The sequence below is a fragment of the Ambystoma mexicanum genome, chromosome 12 (genome assembly GCF_040938575.1).
Source record: "Ambystoma mexicanum isolate Mex_15411 chromosome 12, UKY_AmexF1_1, whole genome shotgun sequence".
NCBI lineage: Eukaryota > Metazoa > Chordata > Amphibia > Caudata > Ambystomatidae > Ambystoma > Ambystoma mexicanum.
In genome coordinates, this window is record NC_090936.1 from 280,129,615 (window position 1) to 280,141,879 (window position 12,265).

At 40.8% G+C, this 12,265-nt stretch overlaps 1 protein-coding gene across 7 annotated transcripts in view; it reads right to left on the reverse strand.

Moving 5' to 3' along the window:
• Positions 1 to 1,279: 1,279 nt before the first annotated feature.
• The window catches only part of RECQL (RecQ like helicase), a 730,526-nt gene continuing 719,540 nt past the window's right edge, over positions 1,280 to 12,265 (reverse strand). For all 7 annotated transcript variants that reach the window (XM_069628431.1, XM_069628429.1, XM_069628430.1 and 4 more), the window contains one exon: positions 1,280 to 3,324. In XM_069628431.1, the coding sequence (XP_069484532.1) occupies positions 3,133 to 3,324 (192 nt within the window). In that variant the 3' untranslated portion in view covers positions 1,280 to 3,132. The remainder of the gene's footprint in view (positions 3,325 to 12,265) is intronic.

The following is a 12,265-nucleotide window of genomic DNA, read 5'->3' on the forward strand; positions in this document are numbered from 1 at the left end:
GCCTTAGAAGTGGGCTATTTGCTGAGAGGTCCCTGATTGGATGGAAGAAAACACTCAGCAACCCATGGGAGTGCTGCACAGGGAGAGGTGGTTCAGCACAGCCTCCCTACACAACAAATAAAACCACAGTGGCCATCTTGTAAGGGCCAAAAAACAGTCAAATAAGCAGGCAATAGTGGGAAAAACTTGTGCTTTCAAAATAGCACGGCAGCTCCAGGTATTAAAAAGATCACAAAATGGCAGCACAATGAAAATGCCAAATAAAAGTCCTTTCCAACAATTATATGCACATTTTGTTTTTTTTCTTCTTTTTTTTCAAATTTTTATTTTTCTAGGTTCAATAATTCCCCTGGAGGTGCAGTAATGCACAGTAAGTGCACCTACCTAATGGAATGGTCAGCAGCCAGGCACAAACTTCACATGTGCAGGAAAACAACAGATGGCCAGGAGGGTGGAAACAGGACCTCAATGTCAGTGAAAAGCAGATGAAAAAAAGCTAATATTTTTGCAAATATACTTCAACTTAATGGCAGACAACAAAATACCTGCGTCACTTTACATTTACTATTTATTTTACTACACATTTTCTGTACCCAGTGCTGAATGGAAGTAGACATGTTTGAACTTTTAAAATAATTACTAAGTATGTAGGATGTAGGCATTTAGTGCATTCATTCATATAAATGTAAAATGCAATAAATCACTGTAGACCCTCGAACTATTGGTTTTGTCAGTTCGGGATTTCCTTGCACTTACCTCTTGATCCTTGCCTCATGTGACAAATGCACTCCTCAAACATGGCACTCGTTTGGTGTGCTGGCATGTTTCAACTTTCATTTGCCATGCTGATATGGACATTCTTCCAGGCTTTGGTTGCCATGCCTTAAGGTAAGTATTATTGTATAATGTTTAACCTGTCTGGATATATATTCTTTTTTGTGAAAAAATGTTCCTGAATTTTCAGGATTCTTAATGTAACAATAAGCTTTACGATCCTGGTTTGCAAGCAAACTACATATTCCTGTGTAATGGACGCGTGGGTAAAACATGATGGTCCATTGACATTTAAAATTCACCATCTGACAATGCCACAAACTCAGCATCAAGGCAGACCCTTTACAGTAAGGTTATACATGTCCTCTCCTACTATTACAGACCAACGTACAAATGAGTTGGTTGCAGTGCTAAGGTAACTCTTATTTCAATTACATTTTATTTCAGTACCAACATGCTTTTTGGCAAGCTAACTTTTTACAATAGAAATCTCTGCATACAAAACTTTTAACAGAATTCAACCGCCTTTATTTTACTTGGTTACAAAATTATATTTGAGATCTATTTGGTCTACAGTATAAAACCTTTTTACAGGTGGTTTAACAATCTTTATTGGTCTTACATTCAGTTTTTTTCGACTTGAACATGGGTCAATATTTGAAAATGTGCAATAACTAGAATACGCGATCTTACATATGATATATAGTTTAAGAATCACTTTCATTCTTTACGAAAAGGCAGTAGCTTACCAAGTACACTGCAGCAAGACTTGATGAGCATAGTGCACAAATATATAAGCATCCAAATAAATCGGACGTAAAGAAACAATTTTAATAATAAAAAAACTAAAAAAAAGGTGCTCTGTCAACAGAACTGAATAAGGGAAACAGCGACTTCATGAGTGGCAGTACATTTATAATAAGTTGTTTATTGCCTTAGCCCAGCGGGCTATAGCAATATAGAGGGAAGAACCATTTAACATCTACCAGGAATTAAGATCTCACATCGACTCCACATTGAAAAACCTTGTCCTACTCCATTTTTCATGAACAAAATGGTCCAGTTACAGTACTGTTTTCCATTTAAAAAAAGTAACATAATATGCAGGTAATCATTGTTTCAGCAGTCAATTTACTTTGAGAACATCAAATACGGGAAACCACCAATACGTGTGCTGGTATCTTACAACGGCAACAATTTACAAATGTGGTTACTTGATACCATGGCACTACACAATTGTATTTTGTATTTCTTGAATAATGGTTACTTGGGTAAGAAAAGTCAACTATTTCAACAGCCAGGACTTTAAGATACAGCAATTAGACACCCCAGAGAGAGAATGGTATAGAAAACCTCCCAATCACAGTTAATGTAAAAACAGTAAACTTTCCTCCCATTCAGATTGCATAAAGTCTACTGAGCTACATTGAACTGTGATGTAGGAAATAACACAGACGTCATAATCTTGTGGGTTATGTGAAAGTTCGACATGAAGACTGAACAAGTCCAAATGATTTATCTTGATAATATGTAACACTGTGTACGATCCTCAGGCAAAAAGCCTTAATTTCATAGACCCTTCATGCAGAAGTCACAACGATATGACCCAGTGTGTCTGTTGAGATCCGGAAATATCTACAAAACTAATCGATACAATCAAAGTTTCCGACGGTGAATGTTATTGTCCAAATAATCAACCTGCTTAGTTTAAGAAATAGAAGATGGGGTGTGGAATGTTTCCCACCCCTGAACGAGGAGACCGCTTCGTCTGCAAACGGGAACATTAAAGGTTTGTAACCAAATAGTATGGAAAGCACTGGTTGACCGGTCTTTGATACTGCGAATGCAGATGTGTCAGCCTATAGGGACCATGCATAGTTTGATGTGGTTTACCAAAAGGCTACTTTGATAGTGGCCTGTGGATTATAGTCTTGTAAGAAACCCTTGAGGAAACTGAAGAGAATATGTTTTGGAGAAAGCAGGCATTTCACTTTTGTTCCCTTTACCCCACAACCCCCTATTAGGGGTGGATCAAAAGCTGCCCCTATTGAAATGAAGTTATGACCAAAGAAATGAAGTTATGACCAAAGAATCTGCATAAGAATCCCCCATTGTGGTTTTGAGGATTTAGTAATGTTTGAGAAGTGGAGACGAGAACACAATACAAATCAGTACAAAAGGTATATGATTAGGCTGCAAATTAAAGACCATACCTGTGGAAAATCATTGAGTATACAGTGAAAGAAAAAGAAAATCTCGTTTGCCATAGCAGACTGTGCACGTAGTGGATGCACGCACACACACACACATCAAAGTCTTCAGAATTGGACGAGTGGTCACTGTTGTTTTCCGGAAGGCTCACTCAATTACCATAGCAGAATCATCAGCATTTTCAACCTTGGTCTTCTTTGCATTGAAGTTGCATTTCTTTGCAGGCCGCTTTAGCTCACCATCTGCCTTCTTTGCCACGGTCTTCTTTGAAGCTTCAGAGTCTATTTCTTGAACGCCATGGCCAGACGTCTCACCATCGGAAGACCCAGAAGACATTAACTGTTGAATACAAAGGCAATTACCTTAAACACTTAACAGGACGTCACCACATAGGCACTTGTGTACCAAAGTTAATTCCCAAATGTGATTTGTAGCATAGAGAATTATTTTGGTGTGTGCTGACAAATTCTACAAATTAATGTCTTATGCTGGGGTACTTTTTAATTTACGACTGACACCCTTGTCGGCAGGTCCAGAAATAAGATAAGGGGCCTCATCACAAATTGGGGTTTGCAGCTAAAATCAGTGATAATGTGGTGGTAACACAGTTACCGCCTTTAGCGTCGCATTACTGCACCGCCCAACTATGTTTTGGCGGTGGGGTGGCAGCAAAATGGAGGTAATTCTGCCACCTTACTGTAAAAAAAAAAACAGACATTTCGGCAGAATTATCTCCAGGGTTAATTATGCCAGAATCTTCATGGAGTCCTATGGACTCCATAAATGGGGACTAACACCACAATACTGCCACTTGTGATCCGCCTATAATCCCGCTGGACCAAGTGGCAGTAACCCAAAATCAATTGGGTGGGATTTTGGCAGATTTACCACCGAAATACCACATAACTTGCAATGAGGCCTTAAGTCTCACAAGTGTATAGAATATCAACCAGAATGTAAAGGCGATATGGTGCAGCAGGACTGGGGTACATTTGCATGGCAGTTTTCTAAGTGTTGGCACTGCCACAGTTAGTGGTGTTCCAGATGGGTGGATACACTAAGGGCCTCAATACGAGTTTGGTGGGAATTTCATGAAATCACTGCCAAAATACTTTACTGTCACCAGCACTTGGTCTGGCAGAATTTGAGGGTTTACCAGTAGCATTCTGCTGGAAGCATATCCTCCACTTCAAAGTCAAAACTCGGAAATTAGTGGTGCAGTAAAAGTGGCAGTGTTTTGGTAACTGCCCAAAAATTGGTAACAAAATACTGCCACTTTTTTACCACACAACCAAACTTGTAATGAGGCCCTAAATCTCCAGTGCTCTCAGTCAGATATTGTTTACAAATAGAAATATAAAATGATGATGATATAATACAAAAGAAAATGCAGGCAATTGTTACGCAAGCAGACATAACAAATCAAGCGCAAACTCTATAACTCCATAAGAAAATAAAACACAAATTACTTAGACAGTGAAGACATTTAGACCCATGTAGATTGCATCTATAGATCCACACTCTTAAGTCTACTGTTTTCCAGACTAAGGACTGCAGACCAGAACCCTTTACTTTCAAAACCATCTTGAATCTAAAAGCCAGTACTAACCTTCCGTGCCTCTTCAGTGATATCATATGGGGTAGCTTTGCCAGTTTTCCCGAGAAAGAAATGTTGCCCTGTTAAGCCAAGAGTTAATTGTTTATAAGGCACAGGCGGGAACCCTTTTTCTTTTTAGTACAATGCCAGTGAGGACCGTACTGTAGAGTCTAGTGCCGGAGCCCATGACCATTTCCTAGACAGCGTAGCTCTGACTTCTACATTCTATGCTCATGCATTGTCTTGCAGACTTACTCAGGACTTCAGGCTCCATTCTAATGCAATTGCAATTGAATCACTGGGTTTTACACCTGACTTTTTTCTCATTATCATGTAAAATAGCAATACAGCTCATGGGTCAAATATTTGTAATAATGGATTACCCACACTTGCCATAAAGCCGAGTGAGATTAGTAATTCAAAAAATTGAAAATTCTTGTGTAGAAAGTAGGTCAAGGCAAAGCTCTTGAGGGGTGAGACTTGGTTGTGTTAATGTGGAGTGATTTTGTTGCTAGTCCTTCAGTGTTACAAAGGGTGATCACTGTGTTGCTTGCAAAGTTAAGGTTAGTGCCTTTATGGGTGCACTGACCTGGTGATGGCCATGTCTTAAGTGCCTTTATAAACCACATAACTGTCAGATGCCATTTATTGAAATGAATTCTCATTCTTAGCTAACATGGATGAAATATCTGTGGTTTATACATCCAGGACTATTTTATAATGTTTGTGGGTATGTTCATAATGGTGGGAAAGATCTGAATGAGGCATAGTTACGAGTTATTCCAGATATTATGTCTTTATCAAATTGTACAGACAGGGAGTGAGACCAAATGTTAGCTGACCAGTGTCTATTATTCATTTCTGATCTGGCTAGGATGCTCCAGCAAATGGCACATTAAATAAAGAAAAAAAGGGTCCCATTGATTGTTTTTGGTTGCACGTTACTGATATGGGCATTATGAAGGGAGTGAAGAATGATTATTTTCATTATGTATAACCTCTTCATTAGGGGTATTGGATTGTAGGAATCAAAAAATGTCCGATTAGGTGAGGTCCTATTAATTCCATTAAAGTTCAGGAATACATAATTAAGGTCAGCTTGCCCATTTCAATGCAATATTTTAATCCCTGACTGTGATAGTAAAGTTCTGATGGATTTATTTGGTGCTTTGAATAAGATTATTAACTCTTTCTTCTCTTGTCGACTAACAACCCAGATACATTTATCAAACACAAGCACGCAGGATTTGATGAAGGTGGTCGGCAGCCCAAACCAGAGCTACTCTCAGTCCCAAAGGATTATGCTTCAACCTCTGGTCATAAAATAATTGCTTGTTCAAACAATATGGATAATATTGCTAGGGCCAAAAGATAGTTTGAGCATGTAGCATGAGACCGTATTGTATCAGGACTCCAAGCAAATTTCGAGTTACATCGCTCATGGTTCAAATACAAATTCTAGTGTTGATTCTATTGTCCAGAACATTGCCGGATTGGGCTTGAATATGCCTTTAGTGTAGTATATGGTAGTGATCATGGATCTCTTTTGCTTAGAAATTAAATCTATCCATGACTTAGATAGCTAGCTGAAAGTATATGTTTAAGAGAAATAGTTCAAATCACAGAATAGATGGGTCCACTTAAGGTTCCGCATCCTGATGGTGTTCGTGGGAATATGTACAAAATGGAACCACGTATTTTGCCCCCTCTTGTGTTAAACAGTTCCCGTAACAAGAATATAATTAAAAAAAAATCCTATTTGTTCTATAGTTCCAATTTTCAAAAAAGGTCAACGTTGTCATGCAAAATACTACAGACATATCGATATATCAATCAAAGTAATGGGAAAAGTTCTCTTTGACAGACTTCAAGCGTGGGTTGAAGCAAATGCCATTTATCAGACTCACAACTGTGGTTTTGATCATCCATGGGTCCAACAGAGCACCGGAATGAGGTGTTAACTGTAGACAAATACCATGAGGCCAAGAGGACTGCCCTTTACTTGCCTTTCATATGACAATTGACAAGGTTAACAGGAAGGTGCAATGGTCATTTGTCTGGTCTGTACATTGGGAGCAGAGGAACAGTTAGTTGATGAGCATTAATATGCAACTTTATTCAGGGACTACTGAGTTTGTGCACCTGAGTGAAGGGCATGTGGCCCTGCATCAAGAACCTTTCATCTTGCTTGCCAACAGAAAGTTCTGGATGTGATCAAGGACCGCAAGTCCTACAGACATGGCACTGGTGCATGAGAGCAGACGTGGCTCCTGTTGGTGATCTGCTGGGGCTTGGTTGACTTAATGGTAGGTACATGGAGTTGCATATGACTCCCCCGGCCTCCTCTAGCAGCCCAATTTTCTGACTGGGCTCAAGCACTTCATGTATACTGTGCAGATATTAAGAATACACTAATTGGGCCTGAACAATCTTTATATTGCAGACATTGGTCCATACTAATATTTTCTAATCTTATGAGGGTTGGCATAGCCTCTTTGTTCTGCAGAGTTCTTTTGTCATATTGTGCACGACGTTCAATGTGGGACAGTTTTCCTGGACACATAATATGTCTATCTTGATGGATTTCTTTTATTTCTTCCTTGTATCTGTCCTCTGTTTCCTATTATCATCATTCCAGTTGCATTCATTTTATGAAGTGTTATGGTATAAAGTGCTACACAAGCAAAATAAACTAATCTACAAGAACAATGGGGACTGTACTGCAGCTAGTACTCTGACCTTGCCAAGAGGGGCACCCCTCTTAACCAGATAGAGGAAGGGCCATACCAGAAAGCAAATTAGAGCCAGTCTCTACCCCTTCCCTTTGTGCCAGGATCATGTGTTGCAGCACTCTGCCATACACCTTACCTCCTTGCCAAGATACTAGCCCGGTTCTTTCTGCTCATACTAGAACTGGCTGTCAAGAATCAAGAGCACTTTCTTTGTGCCTGCAAGTAACCCTCCAGCACTGCACACTGTGGGCGACAACCGAACAGGAGGAAGACATCCAAAGACTGTGCTCTGGAATAGCTTCAGCCTCCCTCACCAGAGATGAAGAGAACTGTTGGGGAGGACACTGTATGGACAGAGGGCGCAACTGTGAAGGACTCCAATCCAAACTACTGAGCTGCAGCAAAGCCCCCAGACCAGCAGGGACTTCCGGGAGGGTCTTCCAGCAAAGACTCAAACTCACCTTCGGGCAAATTGAATCAGGTATACCCAACACAAACTTGGTTTCACCAGCATCCAGGCCACCATTCTGGGTCTGCGGCAGTTCTGCACTGAGAAAGTTGGCAGGGCTTTGGCTCACACAAACTTCCTGGGGCTCAGTGTGTTACAGTAGGGGCACACACATTGGACGGGAAAAGGCAGCCAGTCCTCATAGGGGGAAGGATATTTAAGCAGGGGATATGAAGAAGGTAGTGTCAGTGTTTTGAGTGAGGCCCGAGTAGGAGACAGCCCAAGAGACCAGCAGGAGGAAGAAGGAAGCAGCGGATTGTGGAGGCAGATCATGGAGAAGGTGTGATATTGGTTTACAGTGTGCAAAGATAGTGGAGTGTTTGTGTGGCTGGTAAATCAAAGTTGATGTAAGGAGTGATTGTGAAGTGACAGAGTACAGAGTGAAAGGAGGGTGCGAGTGTAGCAGTAGGAGATAGCCAACAAACATATGTACTTTGAGACCAATTTAAATCCATAGCTTTATTAATTCAACCTGTGCCATAGATGGCTTCAAGAACACACCAACTTGATGTGATCAATATTTCACAGTCAGGTTTCATAGACCAAGGTATGGTTATGATAATAGTAAGGTGCTTATTGATGTGCCTGGATATACATTCAATGGTGACTCTAAGGGCGCTTTGATTTTTTCAGATGCTGAGAAAGCAGTTGACAGACTCAATTGGACATTTCTGGTATTTACTTAAAGAAAATGGGTTTTGGTGACACCTTTATTAAAATGGTAAACTGTTTGCACGATGGAGCATTGGGCAAAATCTTGGTAAATGGCACTGTATCTGAGGAGTTCAAATTATATAGAGGTACTAGACAATATTGTCCGCTGTCTCCCTTCTTGTTTAATATTGCCCTACAACCTTTGATAGCGTTTATATGCAAAGATGCAGGACTTCAGGGTTGAAGGATAGGGAATTTTGATCTTAGGGTATTAGCCTAAGCGGATGATTTCATTGTGGGTCGTTCCAACCCGCAAGATTGCTGTTCGCATTTGAGGAATATATGTTTGAAGATGGGAAATTGTACATAAGAAGTAAAATAAATTAGTTGAAAACTGAGATTTTTCCATTATCAGACAAATGTCGTAGGGAGGACTTTACTGGTTAGGATTGCAAATGGTCCAGTGAGAGCGTAACATATTTAGGGATTACTTTACTTCAGGATTTAAGAAAACTTGTAGGGGTTAATGTTAGTAAAGTAGTCATTGGTATGCAGAAAGGTGTTAATAAATGGCACAACGCATGTTCCAATATGTGGGGTAAAATTAACACCATAAAAATGGCATTACTCCCTAAAGCTCTTTATATTATTCAGGCATTTCCATTACCTTGTCCATAGAAATTGCTTAATAAAATGTTTAAGGTCTTTAAAGAGTTGTTGTGGAAGGACAAGAAGAATAAAAGGATTCCTCACTATATTCTGACTCGAGATGTTGCGGTTGGGGGTTTTGGTTAGCCTGATCTGGGCAGATTTCACAAGGGTTTTACTCTTAAGAAATCAGCATTATACTTTGGTCGGGGTGAAATGTTTTCACCCATTAGTTAATTATGGAGGCTCAAGCAGTTATGCCTTTAAAACTTGCAAATATTTACTTTGACTAAACTGCAGCGAAGCAATGAGCTATCCCATACTATATTGACAACTCAGAGTGCTGACTACTTGGTTGAAGGAGAATAATCAGCACATTTGGCTATATAACAATGGTGCAATCTGGCATCTCAGTTATGCAATAAGACGATATGCTGGAACAGTTGGATCTCCAGGGGGTAATCTGAAAGTGAATGATGTTTTGGAAGGAGATCAGGTAATCAGCTCTGATAGATTAAAAGATCAATATGATTTAGACGTAAGAGAGAGGAAATGATTATGTGTTTCAGTGCATTATTATCACAGTCTTTATGAAGAATGCTCTTCTATTTTATGTGTCATAGCTGTGTAAGATTTTTGATTGTCCACCCCGAATGGCATCTACTTTTCCTAAGCTTATGCCTATCGTGAGTGAGATTTCTGATGGGTGGGAGTGGTCCGCAGAATTGGGTAATGAGATACCCCCCAAAAAATGGGAAGGGGCGACTAGAAGAGGAACCCTAATGAAATGTGGTCTCAACTTGCACCTAAGTACGTCAGATTCTATTGCTCCCCAGAGAGATGTATTTGTTGGGTCTACTGTATAATGACCTATGTTGGGGTTGTGGGAAGGTGAGAAGGTCGTTACTGCACATGCTATAGGATTGTGCTTTTAGATGAAGGTTATCGATCAGATAGATCTGGTGACAATCATCAGTATTACCAGACGTCCTGAGCGTACAATACTGCACTGGGTGAAATAGGAGGCTGCAACTTGGGCATTGATTAATGGATGAAAATGTGTATAGTCAGACCATTAATAGTAGCTAACAAACTGATCTTAAAGGTGTGGAAAACCAGAAAAAAAAACTCAGACTGAAGCTTGGTTGAATGATTTGCTTATGCTGTCCCACTATGAGAAAATAATGTATGAAAGAAGAAAACTATGACATATATGAAGATGTGTGGTTATCTTTTAATGATTTGTAGGGATAGCTCTGAATTAATTGATGGACTTTATATTGTTGGGGTCTTGATATATAGTAGTGCATGGTTGTTTGCTGTGTTTTTCTTTTCTTTTTTCTTTTGTAAGTTTGTGTCTATTTGTTGTTTCCTTTGAACTAGGGTTTATAATTATTCACTGCCTGGCAATTATTAAGCATGCAGGTATCTTACCTTGTATTTGTCACTGATGTGATAACGTTGTGGTTGTAATGTTGTTGTTCCTGCTTGGTTTTTGAGGTGAAATATTTGTGGTTTACAGAGAACAACATTGTATTCCGTAATATGAAATTTTATGTGTATTTGCACATTTGTTGTGTATTTGATATGGCATTTGATGTGTATTCGAAAATTACAAATACGTTTTTTTTTTAAAACACACCATCTCCTAATGACATTTCAAAGGTTTGTATTATCAATTTCAAGGGGTCCAACAAAGGTCGGTCGGTCGCGCTCTCTCTCTGTCTCTGTCTCTCTCTTCCCTCCCCTCCCTCCCTCCGTGGGCATCCTCCATCTTAGTTCACACCTCCCTGATTCACAAGATGGTCACTAGAATCAGTAAACCCCATTTTCTATAATCTTACAGGCTAGCAGCGAGGCCCTAAAGGCAACAGCCTCATCTATCTTACTCCTTCTAGGTCTTCCATGTGGATCCTAACCTGGTGTCCTACAATGATTATGGTGGTCTCAAAATAGGAAATGGTGCCTTACAACAACCCAGATCTCACTTGCTCTTATCCCTCTCATGCTCCCATATTCCTCAACCCGATGCTCCTTCATTGCTTACCCTGCCTTCTACTCTACCCCTTCACTACCTCCCACTTTCCATGTTATCTCCCTCTCTCTAGTCTGTCACTCCAATGTTATTCTACTCCTTACTTCTGTCCTCTCCACTCCCACTACTCTTCACTGCACCCCGCCTTCTCACACTCGATAGGGGGATCTCACCTAATCCTCTACTTTCCCACTTAGTTGCACTCCCTCATCTTACTCACCATACACGCATTCTGGCATCCAAGTACCACTTTCTCCCACCAACCAATACCTCACCTTCAACAATCTCTCTACTAGTCTCTACACTCTGCTCCCCCTTCCTTCCGCCGCCTGGTCTCCTAGGTCTGCCTCCCCACATCTTGACCTCACACGAGCAACCCACAACCAGCCCTTTCCGCTTCCTCCTTTCATACTGCTTGGTCTGGGTTGTGGCATTGCCCGCCCGCCCCCACACACCCCTCTCCCATTAGCTGGAGGGCTCAGCTGCTCCTGTGGGCGAATCTCTAACTGTATAAAATATTGTTTTAGCCCCACCCCCTTTTCAAATGCGGACCCACCAGTTTCAGGGACCCTGGTACACCGCAGCAAGGCACTGCAGGTGCGCAGTACACTCAGTTTCTTTTTCTTGTAGGATGGATAGTTTCTCGTTTATTGGTCGGATTTCTGGTAACTGTGGTCATTGGTGCTGCTGTCTCTATCATCGGTCAGATGGCATCTGATTTACTGCAGATGGGTCTGAAAGCAAATACTGGGGCAGCATGCTGTACAGCAGGCCTGGGGTGATTAAAAGTCACTTGCAGCACAGCACATAAGTGGGGGAACGGATACTGGGGCCCTCCCTCATCTCACATTTGGGGTAGGACTGGCTCTGGCAAAAAAACATGTGGGCACCTGTTCAAGGTTGAGAGGGGTCCTATCCCCAAGTGAGAGGGGCAGGTCTCAGACCATGTCACACTTGCTCCTATTCTGCTGTGGTGTTTAATTTGGCAAAATGAAAAGGGTGTTTTGTAACACCTCATCAAAAAAGGATCTCCGATAAGGGTGAGAAATCACTGTGGATTGGTTCATTTTCTGTAAATTGTACGAGTTTTGTAGTGAGTTGTCAGA